General features: G+C 43.7%; 1 protein-coding gene across 1 annotated transcript in view; it reads right to left on the bottom strand.

Annotated features, from left to right (window-relative positions):
- The window catches only part of LOC121649002 (protein FAM240B), a 29,007-nt gene extending 1,333 nt beyond the window's left edge, over positions 1-27,674 (bottom strand). The window contains exons 1-2 of the mRNA XM_041999536.1: positions 27,300-27,674; positions 24,544-24,665 (exon numbers count right to left, since the gene is read on the bottom strand). Of these exons, the coding sequence (XP_041855470.1) occupies positions 24,544-24,665 (122 nt within the window). The 5' untranslated portion in view covers positions 27,300-27,674. The remainder of the gene's footprint in view (positions 1-24,543; positions 24,666-27,299) is intronic.
- Between the last annotated feature and the right edge of the window lie 219 nt (positions 27,675-27,893).

The following is a 27,893-nucleotide window of genomic DNA, read 5'->3' as shown; positions in this document are numbered from 1 at the left end:
GAATGATGAAACAAAAACCAAGAAACTGGGATCAAACATTTGGTCATGACTAACCAGTCTGAATATTGCAGCTGAAAGGAACTGTGGGACAGAAAGATGACCCAAAGCTTGCTGAAGAAGATAAAGGATTTTCCTTCCTTTAGTTGACATTTAGAAAACCCCACCAGCTCTCATCATGGCTGCCTGTCAGATTCTGGACCATTTCACTCATATCAGAACCTTCTTAAGGAAAATATTGTGTCCAACGTGATCCTCAGAGTTTACCTTCCACACACAACTACCCTAACTGTGAGCTCAGCGTCAGTAGATGCATCAGTTTCAGTGCAGCAGCAGCAGGGAGGTCATACTGTGGTTTAATGTCTGTCAGATAAAGGGACCCTTCCATGTAAGGATCAAGCTGTAGGGGTCATCTAGGCCTTCAGTAGGAGTGATGAGGACCATCTTGAAGCCTAGATTACCACAAAAACCGCACCTTCCTGTTGTAACTTGGTCTTATTGCCAGGCTGCAGACAGCACCCAGCCGCCCTGGATGCTCACAATATATCTCCTTTGTTTCCATGGAAACACCAATGTAGACAAAATTGTGCTGCTGCTAATCTTGTTAAAGGAACTTTTTACATGTTTCCATACAAACATACAGTTAATCACAGATTGTCATTAAAGATTCTGTCTTTCCAGTTTGTTTTGTTTTTTCAGCTATCTGATTGGCCAGCATGGTTTTAGAGGCGGGGCTAGATCCCAACCATCTGGTTTGGTTCCTGACAGTAGCTACGTTTTAGATTAAATATTTGTCCATGTAGCAGAGATTCCAGCTGACGTGTTTACGTGGAACCTGTGATCGATCAGCTGTTTCATCGCAGGGTGGAGGGATTTGTGATGGAGGAGCAATGTGGATTCATTTGGAAGAATAAAAAAAAGACGAGTATTCTATTAAATCCATTATTAAATCAAATATCTGTGTGAACATGTTGTTTAGATACGTTCTATCAAGATGCTCAACAATCCTCCACCACAGAAACGATCATGAGTATAGACACGGTTATTTGGTTCCTACTGACCAGGCAGTGGAGAGGTTTAAACCACCTCTCTGGATGGTTGCGTTTACATGGAGCACCTCTGAGCAGATCAATCGTCCAATCAGAATAAAATAGCATCTTGTAAACATGTCAGCTGGTCCCAATCAGAGCCATGGGAGGTTTAAACCTTTTCACCATCAGATCAGCAGGAAAAGATGGTCATGTCTACACTCCTGAAGGTTTCTGTGGCGGATGGTCTTTCTGCTCATGCTTGAACCAGGTGAGGTCACATGAGTTTCAGGGAAGACTTGAAAAATGGCGACAGCAGACCAGAACTGGACTGTACCGGATACAGCTTCATTAGAAACTGAAAAAGTTCAGGATTATTGAGCATTTTGATGGTCAAAGAGTTAAAAAGAAAAAAATCAAATCTTTCTTCCAAGCTAGCAGGCGTTGTGCTTGTCAAAGCATTACGATGGTATTAAATCTGTCCAGTATTAAAGAGGATAAATGAAATCTCTGATCAGATTGATTCAGTCAGATTAATGAAATGTAGTCCATGGAACCGTCATGTCTGTTTTCACGTAAACGGTGTGAGTAGATGTGATGTTTTGGGGGGAACACGAGAAAATACCGCCTTCATGTGGACACAGCAACAGGTTTCAGTCAAGCACAGGTTAACAGAGCTGCTGTCATCACTAACCTGAGAGAATCTGCTTGTTTCTGACATGCATGACCCAAACTACTGGTTGTCTTATGTCTTCTTCCTTTGGGTTTTTTTTACAGTTAGAAATGGCTGTTCTGTTTGTCACAGCGCCACCTACTGACCACATTATACACCTGCTTCTTCACAGCAAACCAACTGATGGAAATGAGTGAGCCCTTCCTATGAAAACATTTAAAATGTTTGTTTGAGATTATCTTTGCAGCTGGATGAAAATAAAGCTACTAGATATGTTCTGCTGAAGCTGGAGCTATGCTAGACTTGGTTAATTATTTGAACTATCTGTGTTTTCACTGACCATCTTCATTATATTTAAATAAATCCATAATCTATGTCAAAGCTGTCAGTAAAAGTTGTTAGATTCAAATCATGTAAAAGTTTCTAGAGAATTCAGTAACATGGTTCTGAAAGATTCTCCAACCAGCAGATTAACCGATGACAGGTGAGGGTGCCAGGATTGGGCATAAAAGCAGCATCCATCAAAGGTTTAGTCTTTCCAACAAGGATGGGTCATGGCTCACCACTTTGGTCCAAACTCCATCAGTGAATCATTAAGTTCAACAAATATTTCTCAGTGACAGTTTGTAAAGAACTTCAGTCTCTTATCATCTATGTGGAAAAGATTAAGGAAGTCTGGAAAAATCTCACAGTGGAAAGAACAAGGACATGACTATTAGGTGTGAATGCAGACACATGGACTCAGGAGGACCTTTTTCACTCAACACAGTTCACCAGTAGATCCAGAACCTGAACCTAGATTAGATGAGGAGGTCTGGACGTCAGCCCATCTCAGATGGACAGAAAGACAGTGAACACATTTTCCACAGAGAGCTGAGTCCACGTTTCCGCTGCTTTTGGGAAAAAAAACTTATGTCTCTGTGCCAAAGACTGGAAAGAAAACCAGACTTTTATCAGAGGAAGCTGTGAAGGTATGGAGGACTTCATCTGTATGAAGGCACAACTGATGCATAGGTTTGGAGAGACACATGCTGCCATCAAGACGACACCTTTTCCTGGAGGTCTGTGGTTATTCCAGCAGGATGATGTCAGACCTCGTGCTGGTCTTCTGTTGACAATGGAGCATCATGAAGAGAAGAAACAGACCCGCCGGTCAGCGGTGAGCAGCTGAGATCTTGGATTCCTCTGGAAAACCAAACCAAGCTGAAGACCTGCTGAAGACTGCTGACTCTGTCCAGGTGTGTAGCTGCAGCAGATAACACATTTACTTCTGCTTTCCAAATACAATTAGTTTAAAAGATATTTTTAAATGTAATCAAGTATAAAAAGTACTTTTAAGGAAATGACAGAGCTTTGCTCCCTCAATGTAGATGAACCGACTTTAACAGCCATGTTTGATTTAATCTGAGGTAATGCTGTGTTTTCACACATATAGATGTAAATGTGTGTGTGATTCATTTATCCGACTGTGCTCTGTGACGTGGAATTTTCCAGATGCAACTTGTGTAAGAACCATCAACCTGACTTATTTAGTATAGAGTCGATAGCTGGACTGTCTCTGTATACACACACATAGTTAAAAGTACAACAAACCAGAGTACAGCCACTGTAGCTGGACTCAGACCAGGTTTGAGAGTTCAGATCAGTCATGTGCAGTCTCAGGTGTCATGTTAATGAGTCCTCACAAAGACAGAAGTACAAATGAATGTCTGTCTGTCAGCAAGTCAAAGAAAGTTCGGACTGACTTGTGTGTTTGTTTTAGTGTGTGAAACCGAACCCTCTCTGTCAGCTGTCCTCACCATCTCTTCATCACCTTCCTGTCGGGTTTTCTGGATTATTCCATTTGTTCTTTCAGCTGCTGATAATCCTCCTGACCTCAGCAGAGACAGACACAAAGATAAGCAGACAAATATGCAAACACACACTCTGCATAAACACGGATGTCTGACTATTTAAAAAACAAGCCAGGTGATCGTTTCAGCGTGTCTGGAGCAAGCCGAGAATATCTGCACAGAAGCTGTATCCAAGAGCAGAACTTGCCCTCAGATAAATGACGTCCATGCAGTAGTTTAAAAAAAAGAGGGAGAAAGACTGCAAAGTGTCCATATGCAACACAATTTATATCAGCCTTCAGTGCGTAAAGGACAAGGGAGAAAGGCTTGAGGCTGTTACATCCTCCACATAAGAGAGGAATTTGTTCTCTCTCTCAAAGCTACAACAAAAGAACTTTTTTTGTTCTAGCAGTCCTGGTTTGGAGGTTCTCGAATCATCACCTGGGCAGGACTTTTTTCTCATGTAGTGTCTGACTGGAAAAACGAAAAGCAAAAAGTTGTAATTTCTGCTGAACCAAAGGGCTCAGCCAGGTTTGATCCAGAGATTAAAGTAAGAGGTGGCCAAGAATAGAAAGCATGAAAATCTATACATCACGTAAGGCATACACAAGCATGGACCCAATGTAAACCACCACCTGGTGCCACATGAGGCTCCAAGTCAACTTGGTCCAGAGTTCCAGATACAGCATCGACTTCTCTGGACTCGGAGGCATCTGGGACGGACCAACCAGCATTCCAGATCTTTGCTGGAAGACATGGAAAAAGCAAAAGGAGCATCTAGACAAATCAAAAAGCTGGTTGGATAATCCTCAAGTCCTACAGAGACTGTTATTGGCTCACCTCAGTAGAGTTCTAGCAACTATGTCATCTTGTGGTGCATTGTGGGATGCGGCCGCCATGTTTGAAGACACAGCAGAGTGAAACAGCAACCAAATAAACAAATAAATAGATGAAGAAAAACGTTGTTCCATACAGAGAGAAACTGAACAATCAGACAAGGGAACATTATCTGGACCAAATCTGGACATTAGGTGGAACTGATCTATACGAGCGTGGGGTCCCAGAAATCTAGACTGTGCAGCTCAGCACGGCGCCTGCAGTCCGTGTGCAGACAGATTTTGGTTCAGGGTTCAAGGAATCTTTATTATCCCGCGAAGATAATTTGTTGTACAACCAGCAGTAAAAACAATCAGTCACAAACACACAAATAACAATAAATGTTTAAAAGGACTAATAAAAATAATAAATAAATAAAAAATTTGAACTACTTGTTCAACAGGGCGATGGCTGCTGGGACAAAAGAGTCTTTTTGTCTGTTAGTCCTGCATTTTGGTAGGATGTACCTGCGCCCCGACTGAAGCAGCAAAAATGTACGGGTGGCTTTGATCTGCAAGGATTAAATGAGCCTTGTTTAGCACTCTGGTTTGATGCAGGACTGAGAGCTCATTCAGGGAGATCCCTGCAGTTTTCCCACAAAGTTTAACAATCCCCCGCAATCTGTTCTTGTTCTTGAGGGAAAGGGAGCCGTACCAACAGATAAAAGAGACGGTTAAAAGTGATTCAGTAAATTTAAAACTGATTTAAACTGGATTCATACTCACACGTCGTCTGCATATGGTGAAAGAAAATGTGAAATGTGCTCTTACGCTCAAGCGTAGTTACAGCATCATGTCGCAGTGTCTCTTCCGCAGTTACCGCACAAATCCGTAAACATGTAATCACAAACCGACCAATCAGGGTGCACGTCAGGTTTGGAAGAGGTGCACATCAAACCTCCTCAAAGCATAAGGCGGTGACACTGTGACCGACCTTACGCAGACACCGTGCAAGTATAAATCCAGCTTCAGAGAGACCTCACAGCTTTGCTATGTGCACCTTGTTTTATGCAATCCCAGCTCTCTTTAAAAGGTTTATATCACTCCTGTCAGTCAGTCTGAAAGAACTGCAATTCTTATATTTTTAAGAAAATAATTCCTGTATGTGTTCAATAATCAATGTTATCTATAATATTTCTACTGGTAACTGGACCTTTCAGCCTGCAGACCTCTGATGGACGTGTGGGAACTGCATTTTTTTAAAATTATTCTTATTAATATTATGCTTTATCAATCCCAAGCTGGGAAATTCTTTCTCTGCATTTAACCCATGCTAGTTGCTAGGAGCAGTGGGCTGCCAGGTTCCAGTGCCCAGGAAGCAGTTGGGGGGTTGAGGGCCTTGCTCAGGGACCCACAGTGGTTGACCTTAGTTGCCAGCCTGTGGACTTGAACCCAGGTTCTCCAAACCTGAGCCCACCTCTGTAACCACTAGGCTCATACTCCCAACTTTTGTTATCATTATAATTAAAATAATATACACACCTAGTCCCACAATGCTTTGTAGTGTGATGTCACATTCCCAAACTCTATAAGCAAGTCAGCACTTTTCAGGACCCCCAACAGTTTGCTTATTGCCCGCCCATCCATCCAACCATCCATCCATCCATCCATCCAGGATTGGGTTGCAGGAGCCTAAGTAGACAAGCCCAGACGTTCCTCTCCTTGGACACTTTTTCCAGTCTAGGGTGATCCTGAGGTGTTCCCAGGCCAGCTGAGAGATGTAGACCCTCCAGCGTGTCCTTGGTCTTTTCCCTCACCCCTGAACAAGACCTGAGATACTTGAACTCCTGCACTTGAGGCAGCACCTCATTCCCAACCTGGAGAGGACATGCCACCCTTTTCTGGTTGAGGACCAGGATCATGTTCTTACATTTCTCACATGCTTATAATACAATTCAGCTGCTCTGTTATGTGAGAAGCATAATTTCCAGGTGGAACCTCCACCAGCAACTGGATGAATGACTAGCTAACAACCAGATCAGAGTTTATGTGTCTGAGATGGTCAGCAGACCTGGAGCACCACAAGGGTCTGTACTCTCACCATTTCTCTTGATGTGTCTTGATCAGATGTGGAAAAATTGGCTTTCAGGCAAAAAACGTCTCTGGACGCTGACTTGAATAATAAAAAGAAGTTTATAACAAAAGTTCAGACATCAAAACAGATTTCTGCAGCAAAATCTGGAGGTCCCAAAGCCAGAACGAAGACCTAAAGACCTGATGTGTCGTTCTGTCTCATATAGGGTTTAAACAAAGAAAATTCCTCAGTCCTGTGTCCTCCAATCATAGAGTTTGCCTATAGGATGCTCATTTGCATGGAATGCATGTTCTTGTGTCAATCCAGTCTGTGGAACAGAGAACCTTATATGGTAAAAACTTAAGTGTGTACCATACAAATGCCATGCCCAGACACCTCACTCTTCACACTGTACACCTTAGACTTCCAATACAGTCCTGAGTCCTGTCATCTGGAGAAATACTCTGATTACTCTGCAGCTGTGGGGAGTATCAGTGATGGACAAGAAGCTGAGTACAGATAACTGGTCAGAAAAGAATGCTGCACAACTTGCTGGACATGATGGGCAATTCTTCTCGTCCTCCACACAACACTGTGAAGAAACAACGGAGTGAGTTCAGTCAGAGGCTTCTTCAGCTCCAGTGAAACACAGAAACTTTGCATCTGGATCATTTTATATAATTCAATTTGATCAAGCTCCAGATTTTTAGACACATGGACAGAAAGGCCTGCATCTGAATATCTATATCAGAATAATGTCTAAATCCAGCCGGTGTGTCTGTGCTTTCTGCTGGCTTCCATCACTCATCACTCTGACATTATCGCCTCATCTCTCAGCAACACATTTTTCCAGCCTCTGGCCGGGTCATACATACTGCACACAATTAGCGGTTACTAAAGTCGGGGTTATGGATGATGGGGGAGTGGATGGCTGTGAAGTTGGGGATGTACATGGTAATAGATAGTCAGGGGATTAGGAGATACATGGTATTGATAGGTGGGGATTAGGGTACAGGGTAATGGAGAGCAGGGGGATTAGGTGTGATGTAACATGAGGTTAAAGGGGGTTATTAGAGAAGACTGGAGTTAGGAGGGATAGGACTAAGAGCTGGTGTAACGGCATGAGGTGAAGGTTTAATAAGAGGATGTACTGTATAACCTGAAAATCCCTTTATAATGTTATATTAAAGTGCCAGCTTTCACAAAGAGAACCAGAGGAAGCAGACGTGTTGTTTTACCATGACTGTAATCTGTTAACTCTCTTAATTTCACCTGAGGCACCCAGCCTGGAAGAATGCAGCTACACCAACACATAAACAAGATTACACCCAATGAGCTTCAACCCTTTAAAAGTAGATCTCCAGCATCCCAGAAGGCTATCACTGATATCGTCTATATTTCTGATGAATCCACAAAGAGAAAAAAATAAATATCAAAAGAAATCCCTTTGGACTTTTATAGGTTAATTTACCAGGAACATATAGTATCAGAAACTAACAGACAAGGAACCTAATTCTAACCAAATCTGAGTAACCAATTCCTCTACTTTGCTTGACCCCTCTGTTTGGCAACTGGTAAGTGTTTTTTTTTCTTTCCAGGATTTCATGGTAGGCTTCAAGAAGGTCCTCATCACTCCTACTGAAGGCCTACAGCTTGAACCTTACATGGAAAGGGACACCTTACCACTGCACGTTGTCGGGGTATTAACGAAACGACTCGGCTCAGGTATTTAGCTACCAGCAGTGATCGTAGTAACAGCTGTAAATAAACTGAACGTAGTGCAGTAAATATCAGAGAAATGTGATGGAGCAGAAGTATAAATTAGACTGAGACTCAGCGTTGGTGTGATGGTGATACAAAGTGAATGTGATAACAGTCCAGCTGTCAGCAGGACACCAGATCTGCCTGCAGACATTAAACCACAGTATGACCTCCTTGCTGCTGTTGCTTTATTAAGTCTGTGTGCAGAACTTGATAGGCTTGTTAGATCCATTTGATTTGAATCAGATGTGAAGGGAAACATCTTGGACCTACAGGTCTTTTCTCTCTGTCTTTTCAATAAATCCTTGGATCTGTCTCCCTGATTTCACAAGAACCCTTAGAAGGTCTGTTTTAGGGTGCATTCACAGCGGATAGCCTGCTAGACTCAGTAGTATTCTTTCACACTGCACTTTCTCTGTCTTCACCATAGATGGCGCTGCATCAAAACCATAGATGTTATATAAAAGATGGACAGAGCCTCCGTGACGTCACCCGTAGGTTCCTGAAGAGTAAAAGTGAAGCTCGTTGGGCGGTTCCTACCATCGCCATCTTGGCAGCGTCACACCTGCCATCCCTCCCGGAAAATACAAAAATGGGCAAAGTGGCAGAGCTGAGAGGGGGCCGTGAGCGTGGGGGTGGATGAATGACGTCTATCAAATTCCAAGCTGTCTGTAGCTAAGAGCTAACTGAGCCAACTTGGATCTAACTACAGCTAATCCGGCTAATGAATGTAGGTGGGCTAAAGCTCTGTTTTTTTTTAGCCGGCTAAAAACCGTGTTTGTGCTACACTCTCCCCTAATTATGCCAAATTTCAAAATTAAATAACATCCAAAAGGATGAGTTAGAAAAAAATTCGCCCCTCTCACAGTTGTCATGAAGGTAAACTTGACCTGTTAATCCTAAAATGAATTTTTGTATCATGGGGATTTGCTCTGTTTTAGAGCCAGCCCTAGTGGATGAGGGGGGAACTGCAAGTTTTTGCACTTTTGCGTAGGCTTCACATTTCTTTTTTTTTTTTTTTTTTTTTTTTTTTTAACCTGTCTTGTCCAGCATCGTTGCAAACAGAATGATTGTCTGGCTGCCGTCTGGTGCTGGGCAATTTTACTCTATCAAGCAGGGATTTATACTACATGTATAAAGTCCCTCTTGATGACATGAGAAACTTTATTAAATCAGACTCTTAATGCTGGACTCGACCGGAGGGGACAGAGAGAGAGAGAGAGACAAGAAAGTAGAGAGAAGAGGGAGGGGAGAGAGAGGGACAGAAAGGGTGTGGGGAGTGCGGGTGGGGACTTGAAGCATCATACAGAAGACCATGTAATCCATACTACTTACAACATATATAGCTAAGATCATCCTAGCCAGTAGGTCATTACACAAATAGTTGATAATAGTAACAATAATAATAATAAGAGTAAGAGTAATAATAATAATAAGAACAGAAATAATAAAAAAAAGAAAAAAAAATATGATAATAGATATAAGTGAAACTGCTGTATTCAAGAACACGCGCAGAGAAACCTGTGTGGATGTGTTGGAGAACTCGGCCACACGGCGACGCAGAGACTGTGTGGAGACGTTCAGGAAGGAGTGACCATGCAGAGTGATCATGCAGATGCCACCTCACTTGAACAGAGGCCAGAGTCAGGCCAGCGGTCCCGAGACCCAGGCCACCAGCCCTCCCGCAGGCAACAGACCCCAACCGGTCCACAGAGACGACCACTCGCCCGCCCAGGAAGGCAGCAGCAGGAGACCCCAGCAGGAGCCGCCCCGCGGACCCAGGGCACCGGCCCCGGCGGGCCGAGGCCAGCAGTCCCCGACCCCCCCGGGCACCGGCCGCCCGGGACAGACGGGGCAGAGGGCCCGGGCCCAGGAGCGCAGGGACACCCCCCTCCCCCACAGGCCGAGGGCCAGCACGCCACCCGGGGGGACCCGGCCCGCCCAGACGGCCACCACCAGAGGCCAGCCCCACACCCCAGCGCCCAGCCGCACACCCCGAGAACCAGTCCTGCCCCCCCCCAGACCAACACACACACACACAAACACACACACTCTCCTTCCACTCCTCCATTCATCCTCCCACGCATACACCATTCAACCCTCACATACTCTGTCCTCCCACACACACACACCATCCTTCCACCATCCATCCTTCCACACACACACCATCCTTCCTCCCACACACTCACCATCCTTCCACCATACACTCTCCCACACCTACCCCATCCTCCCACACACACATCATCCCTCCACCACTCATCCTCCCACACATACACCATCCTCCCTCTCATACACCATTCATCCACCTTCACACCTCCCACACACACACACACACACCATCCTTCCACTACCCATCCTCCCACACATACATCATTCTCCTACACATACACCGTCCTCCCTCTCCTACACCAAACATCCACCTTCACGTACCCCATCCTCCCACACACACACACACACACACCACCCCTCCATCACCCACTCTCCCAAACATACACCACTCCCCCACACACACACCATCCTCCCTCCCATACACCATCCATCCTCCCGCACACACACCATCCTTCCACCATCCATCCTCCCACACACTCCCCCATCCCTGCACCATACATTCTCCCATACATACCCCATCCTCCCACACATACATCATCCCTCCACCATTCATCCTCCCACACCCACACCACCCCCCCTCCCACACACCACGCATCCACCTCCACACACCCCACCCTCCCACACACCATCCCTCCACCACCCATCCCCCCACACCCACACCCCTCTCCCACCCACACACCACCCCCCCCCCCCCCAACACACACACACACAAACACCATCCCCCCACCACCATCCTCCCGCCACCCCACGCCGAGGGGGGACAGCCCCAGCCAGGAGGCGAGGAGACACGAGCCAGGCCCCCACCCCCCCACTCCCCACCCCCAAAACAGCACCTTCCCCCCAGGGCCAGCAGCCAAAACCCCCCGGGACAGCCCGCCTACGCCCCGGGCCAACGCGACAGGCCACCCGGCCCGCCCCGCCCCCGGGCCATCCATGGAGACAGGGGCGCTTGAAGACCCCATCCCCCCTCCCTCCCCCACTAGTGATGGAATATATTATGTGCTGTTTGCAATTAAAAAAAGAGGGTTAAAATTGGGGGGCAGTAACTGCATTGAGGAGGGGGTGGGGCCACCTGAGCAGTCCCACCCACCTGACCTCGCATGTTCCACCCCCCAAAACGTGTTTGTATGTTGCAAATGTTATTTGTGCTCAGTGACTAAGTGGAATTAAAAGCTGGGAGGCATGCTGCCGCTCGGCGAAGCAACAGGGCCACTATGATGACCCCCCTGCCCCGCCCAGCGCAACAAGCACACCTCCCACAGCCCTACCTGTGTATGTAGTGAAGAGTGGGGGAGGGGAGGGGTCAGGAGATGTAGGTCCAGAGGGGAGTAAGCCTCCCCCCTGGAAGACGACCCGCCAGTGGCTTAGGGCGCCCCCGTCCCCCGCCGGCCCCGAAGGGCGTCACAGGCCCGGAGCAGGCACCCCAACCCAGGCACGCCACGAACCCCCCCAGGGGCCAGCCACCAGCCCAAGGGGCCACTTTCCTTTTTCTGAGTGGGAGGGGGGCGAGGCAAAGGAAGGGAACCCCAGGCCCACGCTCCCAACACCCGGCCAGGCCGCCCCCCAGAGGACACGTCCTAACCCCCTGCAAACGCACACACACTCTTTTTTTTTTTTTTTTTTTTTTTTTTTCCCCCCAGCCACTCACACACCCTCTCACACACCTCTATACACCAACACCTCAATACGTGCACATACCTCCACACACACACTTCACGCACATACCTATAAACACACACACCGGTGCCCACATACACACACACTCTCATACCCCTCCATACACATACACCACTACACACGCACTCACATACATACCTGCATATACACACAAGCACCTCCATACATACTCACGCCTCCACCCACTCCTTCACTCCTCCACACACACCTCGACCTCCACGTGCACACACTCATATATACACACCTTCACACACACCCACACACACATCCCACATAGACCTCCACACACACACCCGCACACCACTCACACACACATACACGCACACACCTAGACCTTCATACACACCCACACACACATACAGCACACACATCCCTCTACACCCACCCACACACCAGCATACCTACAGACACACACACATACACACCCACCTATATACAAACACACCCCCACCCAGGTTCCGGGGCTGCGACCAAGCACCAGGACACGGACCAACCCCCGGCACGGCACATCCGGACGGGCCCAGCCCCCCCCCAGCAGCGGCAGACCCCCCACCCCCAGGAGAGGGGGGAGACCCGACACCCCAGAGCCCGGGGCCCCCACCCGGCCCACCCCGGGCCCGACCGGCCACCCGGCCAGGGGCCGACGGACACCGACCCAGGCACCCCGGCAGCCACCCCCCACCGCCACGAGGCAGCCCCACCCCGGGGCCCACCCAATGCCGCCCGCCCAGACAGGAACCCCCAGCCGACCCAGCAGCGGAGCAGCCGAGATCCCCACCCAGGAGACAACCGGAGACCCGAAGCCACCAGGGACCCCCCACCCATATCCACCCCCATCCCAGCGAAGCCGCAATCCTCCACCTACATTAGGTGATGTAGCCAGTCACAGGGGACCAGAGGGAATGAAAGTCATCTGATTGGTTCCTGGAGGAGGCAGACATTGTCTCAATGCTGATGTGATCTAACAGGAGATTTCTAAACTGCTGGATAGACAAATTATTCTTATCTTTCCAGTTCACAAGAATAGTTTTCTTTGCGATGCATAAGACTGCGAGGACCAAGTTTATGGAGTGTATTCCTATGTTAGTGTCACCCAGGTCGCCCAGTAGGCAAAGTGTGGGGTTTGCAGAAAAACTGGTTTTAAACCATTTTGAGAGATCTTCACACCCTAATCCAGAACCTTTGGACAGGTGTGCAGGACCACAGCGCATGGATGTAGCTATCAGAAGTGTTCTCAGAGCAGTGTGGGCAGATATCTGATGGTGAAAGGCCCATCCTGAACATCCTGTGTCCTGTATAATGAGTTCTATGGAGAATTTTGAATTGTATTAGTTGTATATTTGAATTCTGAGTCATTTTAAACGTGTTTAAACATATTTGTGACCATCTTTTCTGATCAAAGTTATTAGATAAATCATCTTCCCATTTTGAAGTTGGGAGAGATATCCTGTCTTCAAGCTTTGCAAGTAATCTATATATTTTTGATAATAATTTTGGAGTATTAAGATTCAAGAATTCTGCTATTCTGACAGGAAGCTGCAAGTCTAACTGTACAGGGGTATACTTCTTACATATAATTGATTTTAGTTGGTGGTACTCTAAGAATTTATTGCTGTTGATTCCATACTGTGAGACAATTGTGTTGAAGGATACAAAGTTTCCATTTTCTATTATCTGTCCTAACTGTTGTATTGCTTTAGTCTTCCATTGAGTGAAGTTTATCATCTTTTTGTTCTGCAGGATGTCAGGGTTGTTCCAGATGGGTGTAAGTCTACATGGAAAGAGGGAAGATCTGGTTATCTTACAGAATTCCCACCAAGCCATTAAGGAAAAACGGATGTTAAGGCTTTTAAAGCACTTATATGGTTTAATGGTTGGGCTGATGAACGGCAGGTCAGAGATGACTAAGTCCTCACACAAAGCCTGCTCCCCATCTAGCCACGGCTCATCCAGATAACTGGGTTTGAGCCACTTTGAGATGTACTGCAGCCTGTTAGCTATAAAGTAGTGATTAAAGTTTGGTAGATCCAGTCCTCCTCTATCTTTAGTCTGCTGTAAGGTTTTAAGACTGATACGTGACGGCTTGTTTTTCCAAAGAAACTTGGATATGAAAGAGTCCAGAGATTTAAACCAACTGGTGGAGGGTTTAGTGGGTATCATTGAAAATAAATAATTAACTTTAGGTAGAATCATCATCTTAATGGTGGCAACTCTCCCCATTAGTGAGATGGGTAAGCGCCTCCACCGTAAGAGATCATCTTCTATTGTTTTTAGTAGCTGAACATAGTTTAATTTTGTTAAATCTGATAATCTGGGGGAAATATTTATACCTAAATATCTAATGTTTCCTGTCTGTATTTTGATATTAGGGATGTTTTGTAGGTCACAGTTGATGGACATGGCTGTAGTCTTAGACCAGTTAATAGAATAATCAGATATTGATGAGAACTTATTAATAACCGTGATTGTCTCAGAGAGTGATGTTTGTGAGTTCTGAAGGAAGAGTAATACATCATCTGCATAAAGACTTATTTTATGTTCTATGTTTTTGCCCTGGATTCCTTTAATTTCTATATTTTGTCTAATAGCAGCTGCTAACGGCTCTATGAAAATGGCAAAAAGTGAGGGGGAGAGTGGACAGCCCTGTCTGGTGCCTCTCTGTAAGCGGAAGCTTGGAGAAGTTTGATCGTTGGTTTTCACACATGCATTTGGGTTATTATATAATATTTTAATCCACTCTATGAAAGAAGGTCCAAACCCAAATTTGTCTAGTGTTGCAAATAGAAACTTCCAGTTTACCCTGTCGAAGGCTTTTTCTGCATCTAGAGAAATGATTGTGGATTCTAGATTATGTAAAGTAGAGTAATCTTTGAGGTTAATTAGTCTACGCGTGTTAGTAGATGAATGTCGACCTTTTATAAAACCTGTCTGGTCCGGATGTATTATAAGAGGGGTTATTTTTTCTATCCTTCTGGCAAGAGCTTTACTAATTATTTTCAGGTCTACATTTATTAAAGATATGGGACGGTAACTGCATGGAAGTGTGGGGTCTTTGCCTGGTTTTAGCAATAGTGTTATATTAGCTAAGTTCATATTTTGCGGTATTTTTTGTTTTTCCTGTATTTCTAACAACATATTATAAAATGTAGGAGCTAGCGTTGTCCAGAATTCCTTGTAAAATTCTGCTGAGTAACCATCTGGACCCGGGGCTTTATTGTTGGGCATATGTTGGAGAGCTTCGTGGAGTTCATCTACAGTAATAGGTGCATCTAAATTTATTTTATTTTCATTTTTTAGTTTTGGTAGATTAATGTTGTTTAAAAATTGTTCAATATGTTCATCTGTTGGATTAATCTGTGATTCATATAATGTTTTATAGAAGCTTCTAAACGTGTCATTTATCTTGTCTGGGTCATGGCTGATGTTTCCGTCTTGATCTTTAACAGAGAAGATTGTTGTTTTCTCCTTGTTTGTTTTTAGTTGATTTGCTAAAAACTTTCCAGATTTGTTACTATGTTCAAAGTTCTCCAAGCGAAGTCTTTGCACTAAAAACTGTGTTTTTTTATCTATAATTTCTTTAAGCTGCAATTTAGTTTTCCTTATATTATTCATTGTGTGCTCTTCGGGGGAAATGCGGTAAGCCTCCTCCAATGATTTAATCCTGAGTTCTAATTCTAAAACTCTTGCTGTTTCCTTCTTCTTCTTATGTGAGGAGAAGGAAATTATTTTCCCTCGCATTACTGCTTTTCCTGCTTCCCAAAGGAGACACGCTGAAGTTTCAGGCATGTCATTTTTTTCTATATAAATTGACCATTCTTTTTTAAAATAATCAATAAACTCAGGATCTTTCAATAAAGAGGTGTTAAATCTCCAGCTTTTACCAATCGGTTTATTATTTTTGTTTCTCAGAGTGAATGAAACTGGTGCGTGATCGCTAATGCTGATTGGATGTATCTGAGTCTCTGAAATGTCGCCCATTAGTGAGTTACTATTTAAAATATAATCTATTCTAGAGAAGGAGTGGTGAACTGAAGAGAAGAAGGTGTATTCTCTTAGTTTAGGATGGTGAGAGCGCCAAGCATCGCAAAGACCAAAATCCTTCATGTACTGTTTGATAGTTTCTGACGACTGCCAGACTCGATGACTACCTGATGTGCTGCAGCGATCTTGTTCAGTCAAGACTACATTAAAATCACCAGCTAACACTATTCTGTTATCTGAATAATTCTGGAGTGTAGCAAACAGGGAGTGGAAAAAGGAGGGATCATCTGCATTGGGGCCGTATACATTGGTAATACATAATTTGATATTACAAATAGATAATAAAGTTATCAGAAATCTGCCTTCCGGATCCACTACTGTGCTATCTATGTCAAAATTTAGTCTCTTATTAATAAGAGTAGCTACTCCTCTCTGCCTAGAATTATAACAGGCTGAGTAAACATGAGGAAACTGAGCTGTTTTAAGAAGATCTATGGTTGAGTTTGTTAAATGAGTCTCTTGTAGTAAGACAATGTCAGCCTGCAGCTCCTGTAATTTATTAAAGATCTTCAACCTCTTCTCCCTGGAACCGGCTCCATGTACATTCCAACAGACGATTTTTAACATGGTTATTGTGAACGGTTTAATGCTTCATGCGTGTTACTGACGAGTGTGTCTTTGTGCGCCCCTCTTGCGTGTTCGCGCGTGTTTGCGTGCAGCCTGATTGCGCGCGTTTGTCCGTATGTTAAATGTCCGTATATGTAGTCTACCTTAATGCGTGTTCTCTCATACATAAAACGCGAGTGTTTATATGTATCATGTATGGTGCGGCTGTGCGTCCTGACGGTGTTGCGTGCGCTGCTGATATTACGAGCTGGATTACAATTAACAGTGAGGACGTGAAATAGAAAGATAGTGAAAAGTGAAAAGTGAGAAGAGTGGTAAAACAGAAAAAAATACATCGATCTAGGTGTAGAGGCTGTGGTGAGACGAGCAGTGTGTTCTACTGTCAGTGATCTATAATGGCGAGTTAAGAGTGATCATTTGGAGAGATTGACTTACAGCACCTGGGATCAGAAGAGCCACGGAGTGATGTCCGGGTCGCGGTACAGTTGTCCATTAATAAACAGTTTATCCACCGCGATGACAGCGCGAGCGCCATTAGCCATAGATTTCCTTCTGATGGGAAACAGGACTCTCCGTCGGTCCAGAATCTCTCTCGGATATTGGTCGTTTACTCCGAAGTTGGTTCCCTTCAGTTCGCGGCCCTGGTTCTTCACCTGCTCCTTCTGTTTGAAGCTGACGAACTTCACTACAATAGGTCTTGGTCTGCTGGACCCGGGTTTCCTCCCCCCGAGCCGAGGGACTCTGTGAAAGGAGATGTTTTTCACCGTTTCCTCCGGGAGCTTCAGGTGGGTTTTGATGAAGTTTTTCACCGTGGTCTCGGGGTCCTCCTCCGTCTGCTCTGGAATCCCTGCAAATACCAGGTTCTCTCTCATGCTCCGCGCCTGCAGATCGATCACCGTTTCCTTAATCTTCTTATTTTCATCTGAGAGACGGGTCAAGCCCTCGGTGAGGGATTTTACCGACTCTCTGAGACCGGCATTTTCTGCAGCCAGAGTTTCCACCTGCTTCTGGCTGAATTCTAACGATTCACGTAGCGCCTGGAACTCCTTGTGGAGAATTTCTACCAGACTCAAACGCGCATCAAAACTACTGAGTTTCTTATCTATAGAGATCAGAACATCCGTTGAGTCGTTCCCCAGTGGTGAAACAGCTCCAGGTGAATCCTCATTTCGCTGTCTCTTGGACTTGGATGAGGTGGAGGGGGTGGACGTGTTGTTTGGTTTCCCCATGACGATTCTGTCGTAACAACGATCTATAAAATCTGTCAGGCTGGCCAAATCCTCCCCGCTGTGCTCCAGAGTGTACCTTTTAAAGACACTATAGTCCTACTTTAAAGAATATTTTGATTAAGTTGGCACAAAATACAATCGAATGAAAGTAGAAATGTTTGGGCGCCTAGTTTGAATCTGCCGTCTCCCCCGGAACTACGTCACCTACAGCATTAGCGTCACTTACCTGCCCTTAGCGTAGGCTTCACATTTCACCGCCGGAGGTTGCTGCTTGATCAAGACCTGTCTGTGTAGCAGAGGACAAAACAAACAACTAACCAGAAAACTGGTTCATTTGTTGGTTAATGCAGGACGTCTGTTTCCATCATGGTAAAACATGGAGCTTCAGCAGAACCTAGCGGCCTTGGGTTGATCAGATTTCTATCCAAGCTTCTACCAAGTTCTGACTATGAGACATTTCTCCAAGAACGACCTACACCATCCTACACCCGTGTCTGTTTTAGTTTTTTTTTTTTTAACACACAACCCCACTGTGTTGTAAACCTCTTCCTGCACTGTATCTGCTTCACTTGAAGTTGACTGAGACTTACATTTATGGTCCTGGGACCAGAGGCTGCTTCTTTAATCCGAATCTCAAGTTTGTTTGCAAATTCACAATTCCCCAAATAGACTTCCCCATCAAGTGAACTAGGATTTGAATCAGAATGGCTGCTGTGAATGCACCCTGAGAGAGCCCTGGATTTCAAGAGGACCAGAGTTCACTGGTCCACACCAGAGGGTGAATGAGCATTCACACTGCCCCAAACTTAGGGTACTATTTGTGGAAGCAGACCAGGGTTTGTTAAAAGTGGACTAAACAGTTCCAGTGTCAATGCATTTCTGACTTGTTTGATGGCACATTGACATTGATTATGTACAATTCTGGAGCTGTCGCTACCCAGAAGTGTCCTGAGGCTGAGAAACCACAAGGTACAACTTTAGCTTCCAGGATGCCACGTGACTTTACGCACCACGTACCATGTCAGCAACCAGATCTGAACGCCCTGTGTATGCACACTGCAGCTGATTCAGCACAGAAACGCTAGGGCACAATTTCAGAGGAAGAGAGGAAAAGAAAGAGAACGGAATAGAGCAAGAGATATGGCAAAAATCAACGTTTCAAGCTGACTGGAAAAGCACTATATAAGTACAAGTCCATTTACCATTTACATCAGACTGACTTTTACTCGCTGGAGAGATCTCAGAGAAGAGACAGGATGTAGATGGATGCTGAATTAGTCTTTGAGGGTATCTTACAGAGAAAATCTTCCAAAGTTCAGTAGTGCCTCTTCAACACTGCACATCATATTCACCCAATTTCACACAAATTCATACAGCACTTCAGACTAAATATATGTAGGGGTTTTTAACCCAGATGTGAAAATCCCATTTCATTTTTCGGGTGGACAATAAACAGTAAAATTTTAGAGAGTAATTCCTGCGGGAAAACATTGCCTTCTCTCTCGCCTGCTCATTTGCAACTTGCCTTGCAGGTTTTAGCTTCAGCATGTTAAATAATGTTATTAAATTAATGATAGTAGTTATAGCATTTTTCTGTATTGGTCCATATTCTATATGCAGGTTTTTTTATGATCAACCATCAATTTCAACAATTTATTAGGTGGAGGGCAGTGTCCAGATACATGATCTTAGGTTGGGTAAAGCGGCCTCTCTTGTAAATGAGACTGCGTGTCTCTGTATATATAAAGGTTATTATTCAATATTAACTATTAAATATTAATATTAATAGTCCATCAAAGTGGCTTTACAAGAAATTAAAACTCAAGACAAGTTCCAAAACTTTAAAGGAAATACCTCCTAAAATAATCCAATGACATCAAACTACTCTTCAAAAACATACATTTACTGTAGTATCAACAAATACAAACACAAGATATTAAAACTATGTCACAAAGTATGGCAACTTGAAAATGCAGCATTAATCGTTTAACTTAGCCTGTTTATGCTATCGATGTGGATTCTGAAAGCTGCGAAGCGCAGCTTTGTGCTAATATACGATACATCAGGCTACCGTACCGTGCCGCTCGTACACGCCGGTTAAACGGAGAAATGTCACTTTTCATGTTCCTACCTGGTGTTTGTGGTGTGATAAATGACTTACTGGCTCACTCTCTGTGGAAGACAGCTGTGAGAGAAACAGGACGGCTTTACAACGGGAGAAAGCCAAGTAAGCAACGACACCTAAACCTGCGACTGACAACATTTACAAGCGACTGCAGAGAAAAATAAGCCCAAGAAGTGGACTTTGCCACACTGCCCGTGTCGTGCTGCATCGCTGCTGTAAACAGGAAGCTCACAGCTGCTGAGTAATGATGTAATACACCGAAGGGTAAACTTTCTGTTCTATTCTACATTTAGCAGACACTTTTCAGGATGAGACGTCATCATTAAGTAGTAGTCAGACTGCTGTGAGTCTTTATTTAAAGAGTAATGTGTTATTACCCAGCACTGTTTAGAGTTCTGTCCAATCAATCCATCAACCTACAGTTCATCTTCCTGAGCTACAGCTGCCCTGAAGTAACAACTAGAACATCCAAAAACAACACAAACATGAGGGATTTACCATAGAAAACAAAAACACATCAACCACACTGGTCTACAATGAGCCACTTCCTGTTACACTGAGCCAATGCAGAGGATGAGATGTCACATGACTACAGAGATTCCTTCATGTTTAACAGTGATAGCAGAGCTGGTGATGCAAGCAGGAAAAAGAAAGCGGATGATGATTGAAACCAGCAGGATTAATCTTCTGGACATGATGGTGTGTGAGGAGTGCTTCAGGATAAGGAGGCTTCGGGTTGCAGGACGGCTGATGTTTCCGCTCGTTAGTGCTCGTTATTTCGGAGACCTTTAAACAACCAGACTGTCGGTGAGGGTCGAGTGTGTGTCAGTCCTGGCATGTCCCGCAGCAGGCTGAGAGATGCACTTGTTTGTAATGAGAGAGGCTGTTTTTAGATGTGTCTACTCTACCCCAAATGAAACCACATGCATTCACGATGTGGTAACAGACTCCGGATTCAAAGACCTGGATGGATCAGTGACTTTGGCTGTCGGAGGCGTCTCAGCCTGGACTGAGGCTGGCAGGACGAGCTGTCCAGAAACCAAGTGTTTATAGTTCGTTCGGACTGTTACCCTTGAAACAGCTGCTGGTTGCAGAAAGACGAGATACACTAATTAAGAAGATATGTGGAAACAGGCATTTATAGTGGTGTATTCACATGGAAAGCTCAGGGTTCAGACCTGGCTGACTGAAAAAAGATTTGTATCATTAGATTAAATTAATCCCTATTTTCATTTCAGATGTTGAGATAATAAGACGCAGAATCTTCAGGTCTTGAAGGTCATGTCATGATGTTCAGGCTTGTATTCTGAAAACCATGCAGGAGTCCTGATCCGTCCTCTCTGGCTTTGCTGTCATCTTTAAAATGGTCTTGATCAATAGTTCTCCATCTTTCTGAAGGTCTTTTAAAGTTTTTCTCTGGACGTTTACAGTCTAGTCCTGCTACCGGACCATTTTCTAACAAAGTTGAGCTTGACATTTTCTTGCTTTTACTTTTTATTCCGATCTTATAACAAATGTTTTTTACTGATTTTTATTTTTACTGTAGTGTTTTATGTTTTAGTTGTTTTATTTTTCAGCACTTTGGGCAACTGGGGTTGCAGTAAATGGGCTGTATAAATAAACTCGAACATTTTCAGAAGAACTTAACTGACTTCCTTCAGGCAGACAAAAGGCTCCTAACTCAGGACGAACAGAGTTGTGTTGACATGTAACAGACAACAAAGCAAAGAGCCGGTTTAAACTGGATCTTTAGCCTCCATCAGACCGCAGCAGGTCTGATGGAGCGATGGATCCTCCCCAGAACCCGGATCTCAAAATGACTGATACAGTGCGGTATCATTTGGACAGAGGACAGAACAAAAGGCAGAAACAAAGAGGAACTTTAGAAAGTTCTTTAAGAAGTCTGGAGAACTGAAAGAAATGAAGGTTTGTCTAAAAGCCTGTTTGAGCTCCCTTTACATACAGACATAGGAACGTCTGTTTTAACCATTTAAATTCAAATTCAGATTTTATTTATAGAGCACTTTTCATGCAGAAAACAACATAATAAAGACAATTTGTGCATGTTAAAAACAAAATTTAAAAGCCTTCACACACCAAAGAATAGGACTAAAAATAAAAAGGCACACATCATAATAGTCCATGTTTCCACCAATCGGTCCGGCTCGGTACGAGACGGTTTGGTGGACCTGGAATAATGAAGCAAAATTTGACCCAGAACCAAAGGAGGAGGACGGTGGACATCCAGCAGGTTGTCTTCTTTCTTCGTGCCATGTGGCTTTAAACAACAATAAATCTTCTGTGTTTTTAAACGTGGAGCTGTTCCTGCTTTGTTCTGATTGCTGAGTCACCACGGAAGTCATGATTCTTTTTACCAATCAGTGGACTGCAGCGTGTCGAGCTCCACCCTTTAGGGTCGGATCAGTGAGATTGGGACCCAAAAAAGGTAAGATGGCTCGGGTCAGCTATTCTTGTCTCTGTACCAGTTTTTACCTGCAGAAACACAAAACATATGTCCAGACCCGAAGCAAACCGAGCCGGACCCGTTGTGGAAACGAGGCTATACTCCCATGATGGCATGGTCGTTAGCCAGTACTTCCACCAGGGGACCGTGCAGAGTTGAGATTTCACCTCTAAATTCCAACGCTTGTTTCAGACAACAGCAAATTTGGTTTCAAGTGGACAAGATCACGATAAAATTCATTCTCAGAAGGAGAGAAAAACGGAGGTAAACAGCAGGTCTATGCAGCCATTCATTGTACGTTCAGTCGTCTTCCGAGGTCGTTTCTCAAAGGAAACTTTTGCCAGAAATGACAAAGTGACTTTGATTTTCCCAACGGAGACCACGTAACATGCAGAGGACCCCGAGATTCCAGATTTCAACATGGCTGTGCCCAGAACCACATTGTTATTTTTATTAGATGTTTTTACTAATATGTTTTGTGCCCATTTTTGGGTTCTTCTTACTGATCATTATGTTGTTAATGTTGTTTGTAAAATGTTGCGTCAATATGTGGTTTATTAATTTCTCCTAAATTCTCCGGTGTTCTCATGACCCTCGTTTGTATATTTATTTGTCATTTTCTACTTTTATACAGCTAAATTGTAGATGCTCACTAATTGGCAAGGTTTTCTGAGCTGGTGCAGCGGGAACGCCAACGACCCGGTAATGACGCCACCTAATCTCGACCGCTCAGAATTACAAACCAGCTGGAATGCAGGGTTGTTTTTGCAGGCATCTCAGTCTTAGTCTTCAAGATGAAAATGTTTTAGTCACATTTTAGTAATTTCTAAGTTTGACTGTTTTAGTCCAGTTTTAATCGACAAAAACTCAAAAAGGTTTTAGTCTAGTTTTAGTCAAATAATACAAAAAGTATTAGTCTTTAACAAATTAATTTAGGTCAATAATACGTATTAAAAAGTGGAATAAAGGTTGACATGTTATAACAAGTAATTCATACAAAAGTAACCTTAAAGCTTTTACATAATAACCAGATCCTTTACCAGACTGAAAGCTTTAGCCGAGACGTTCCCATCAACAGGGATGAAATGCTGCCGTGTTACTTACCTGCTGCTGGACAGAAACTTTTATTTCTATATTTAAACTTTATTTCAGGAATTGATGCTTCATCATACAAACATGTCACACAAGAAAACATCAGATCTGTAAGTTCGACATATAACAACACATTGTGAGCTTGTTGTTTGGTTATTTTCATCAATAATTACTAAATTAAAAGGAATGTTTTTAGACTTAGAAGGTTTCCAACCAGCAGCAGATACTTTCTGATCTACTTAGGTTGATGCTTTACACAGAAAAAGTTTGAACTGTGGAATCAATTACTCCAAAAAAGCAACGAGCAACAACATCCTGACTTTGGTAACTGTGGATTTATTTCAGAGAATTTTCTGAAGTGTAAAACTCCACCCTGAACATGCCCAAAATATGAGCAAAGGATGAGGAACACATGCTCAACGTGACCTGGTCTGCCAGTGGAACTATGGTGGATTATAGTTAAAATATCGTTTCATCGCTTCCACCGAAGCCCTTCGTCCATGCTGCCGCCATGATTCACCTATGAATGAATAAACTGCACGTCTGGTGGTGGGCGTGGCAGATTGACTGACAGATTGCGTTTAGAAATGTCAATGTCATTTTTAATGTCAATCAGCCGTCGAACATTTTAGTCTCATCAGCGAAACATCAGCTATACTGCTCAACACTACCCCCACGTTTCCAGTGGTACTGCTTTGTTTGCTGACATAATCATGCAGTTAAATGATGCAGGAGATGGACAGACAGCTCTGTACCTGTTTTTAGAGTAGGACATAATGGGTCTTTAGAGGGTTTAGACTGAGATGAAGAAGAAAGCTGATCCGACCAAATCGTCACTTTAAAGATCCTTAGAACTGGACCAACTTTGATTGTGACTCAAATGCTTGATTATATTTATGAGGAAACATGTTTTTATAAATCACTGCAGCCGTTTCATATTTTCACAGAAATTTGGGAAGGAATCAGAGTAGGATGGGGACTTTTGCACAGTGACTTTTAGATGATGTAATGTGGGTGGAAACAGAGTGTTGCTGGACCGAACTGTGTGATGTTACTGACTTGTTCAGGGCACTTTTGTTCATCCTCTGCTCCTCGACCTCATCACGCTGATTATGAGTGTTGACCCTCTGTTCCCAAAATGTCTTAATGAGCAGTCGATCGTGGACCAGAGCCAGATTCATCTGCAACAACACAACACAGGGAAACTAAATCAGATTATTGCAAGACTTACTTCTTTTTCTACAGCTGTTTGATTCCTTTTTGGTCTGTTTGATGGTGTGGTGGTAAACACTGTCGCCTCCATGCGTTGGTTCCCTTCAGGTTCTCCAGCTTCAGTCCAATGATCTTAGGATAGCTGGTGATTCTGCACCAACTCCAGGAGTACGATCTGCCCCTGCTCAAAGTTTCTGTTTTCTCTGCTATAATCTCAACAGAAACGGTACTGTAGCTGCTGATCACTGTGTTTAGATTTCCACCAGCTGGTGTGGGGTGGATAAGCTGGTGTGTGCATGGTGTAATCAACAGGTGGCGCTGTTGGGTATGTTTGACCACCAGCTGATCCCTAGCCTGCTCAGCGGTAATGGACTCAACATCTCAGTGGATGTGAAGTCCAGGTTAAGTCCTAGTCCTGTTACTGGTCCCAATCCGACCATCAGAACCTGTTCACAAAATCCGATAACTGGGAGTAATCAGATTACTGTAATAATCAGATTTAAGATGTCTTCCAAAATCTCTGTCCACATTTTACAGTTCATTATTGGATTTCTAAGCAGAACAACTGTTTCTGCTTTTTCAACATCTTCCACTTAAAAGATGAAGCACAACGTGAGTGAAGCACGAAAGAAAAACCTGCTGGTGTGCAGCAGCAGGAGGTCGGAGTTTAAAGAAGGTAAGCTAGCTCCCACATTAGCAGCTAACGCTAAGACTGCACGCATCGGCAGTTTAGAAAGTAACAGGAAGTCACATCACTACGTACGTACTCCGAAAGTACTCAATTCCAAACAAGTTCGGTCTCTGTGTAAAATGTAAATAAAAACAGAATTCAGTCTTTTTTTAAAATCTCATCAACATATTTTATTCCCAGTAGAAGATGATCAAACCGACACGTTTCACCATGAGGTGAAAATATGAGCTGATAGTGAATCTGATGCAGCAACACGTCTGGAAAAAGTTGAACAGGAGCAACAAAAGGCTGGAAAAGTACCTGGTACAAACCAGAAACACCTGGAGGAGCACTGGACAGCTAACCAGGTTACCTGGCAACAGGTCAGTAACATGACTGGGTATAAAAGGAGCATTTCAGAGAGGCAGAGTCTCTCAGATGGAAAGATGGACAGAGCTTCACCAATCTGAGACAAACTGGATCTAAAACTGGAACAATTACAGAAAAATGTTCGTCAGACTTTGAAGATCCTCCATCTGCAGCAGGGCTACTCAATGCGGACCTACGAGGTCCAGTCCAGCAGGTTTTCCACGTTTCCCCGCTTCAGCACAGCTGAATGACTGAATGGCAGAACTGAGAAAATTTAATTTAAGATTTGTTTGTTCGTAAACAAAATAAACATCAACGATGTAACAAAACAATAACTCTGTTGTTCCGTTTTATTACAACTACTGTATTTCCGAAAAATAAAGTCAACGCTGCAGATCAGCAAAACCAGCTACTGGTCGGCTGCAAGGAAAATATCCATCCCATCACGCTGGTGTCGATCTCGATATTTACCTTGGTATTGATACTATTGATAGTTGCATTGATCCACCCAGCCCTACATGAAAGCAGATCAATATGTAAACACAGTACATGTGTATTTTTGTATATTTTGCCAGCCAGCCTCTGCCTTACTTGTAAATGCTTTGGATTTCAACAAAGCGTGTTCATGTAAATACTAACTTGCTTTTTCATCACCTGATGTGTTGTTAATCCTCCGCTGGGAGTAAAATATGGCTTGATGAGGGGTGGAAATCATTGCATTCAGTATTTATTTACACTTCACACAGAGATCCAACTTTTTGAAATTAGGGTTGTAAATATTTAAGTTACATCATTAATAAGGCGACATTATGACCCAAACCACTAAAAGCTGTGAAAATAGCTGGTGTTGTGTGAACATAAATGAGGAGGATAACTAAAAGTAGAAAACTGAACAACGTTAGGACGGAGATTCAGGTCTACTCATGTCTTTAAACGGGAAACAACTCATGCTGAAAATGTCTGAAAACGTTTAAACAACTTAAATGTTCAAGTTGCCTCAATTCATTTTACATGATATCAAGAAAATATGCTTTTATAGATTATAAGTGTTAAATGTTGTGATATGACCTTGTGATGAATAAACTAGTAGCCATACGATGCTGGTTAGTTGTAAAATAAACAAATAAGCAGAATATCCTCTAACTGGGATGCAACCCTCTTTAATTCACCTGCGCTGTGGCCAAACTATTAAAACATGAACATGCAAACATTTTCCAACCAGAAATTTCCATTCTGATCCCACACAGACGTAAAGCTGCATTAATCCAGACAACAGATTTTTAGTGCATTGGTTACAGAAAGCACCTTCATACATGAGAACAACTCGATGCTGTTTCTCTTTTTTTAAAGCAAACTGAGTATTTTGTGAGTTTTAGGTGTTAAAGCCTGTCAAAGCATTTAAAGCTGATTAACTGAGGAAATATTCAATAGTTGCTGCGCTGTGGAGAAACTTCGAGGTTTTCCTAAAGAACGATCAGTAGCTCAGACATTTAATATGTTAATTAGTCTGAAGAACAGCAAAGACTGCAGCTTAAAACCGGTTTGATGCAGAGAAAAGACAAACCTGGAGTCAGAGCCTCAGCTGAGCGTCAGCTTCACTGCAGGAACTCGACTGCTGGACTTCAGTGTGTCCAACCTAACCAACCCCACAACTCCTCCCAACCCCACACACCTCAGACATGAATGTTCTACATGGTGAAGCAGCCAGTAAACCAGTCTGTCTATGTTTTATATTCACACTGTGCTGGCCGTTAACTGAAAAGAGGACAGAGGAGAGCTCACAGCTCTGAATGAATTCATTTATAAACTGGTCTTATTCCACCTTCTCGCTGATGTCTGCACTGATTGGTTGGTGAGTTTAATAATAGTTTAGATTTTAAAAATGTCTTTTTTTCTGTGTTTAACAGAAAACTGGATGTTTCCTGTCTGCTCTCTCTATCTGTAATAAGCAGCTCTGGGGGTTATTGAGGACTTCAGATCCATGAAGAGGCGGAGCCGGAGGAGGATGGAGGCGGAGTTAAGTCACGGATTACTTCATGACCCAAAATGTTCAGACTGAACAGAGTTCACGAATGTAAGAAAACAGAGCTGCAACAAAGTCTGTGTTATTTTAACCAAAGAATGTCAGACATGTCATTCAGAGCTCAGAAGTCAGCTG

This window comes from Melanotaenia boesemani, chromosome 11 (assembly GCF_017639745.1).
Source record: "Melanotaenia boesemani isolate fMelBoe1 chromosome 11, fMelBoe1.pri, whole genome shotgun sequence".
In the NCBI taxonomy this organism is placed as follows: Eukaryota; Metazoa; Chordata; class Actinopteri; order Atheriniformes; family Melanotaeniidae; genus Melanotaenia; species Melanotaenia boesemani.
This window is presented reverse-complemented; position numbering and strand designations above follow the sequence as displayed.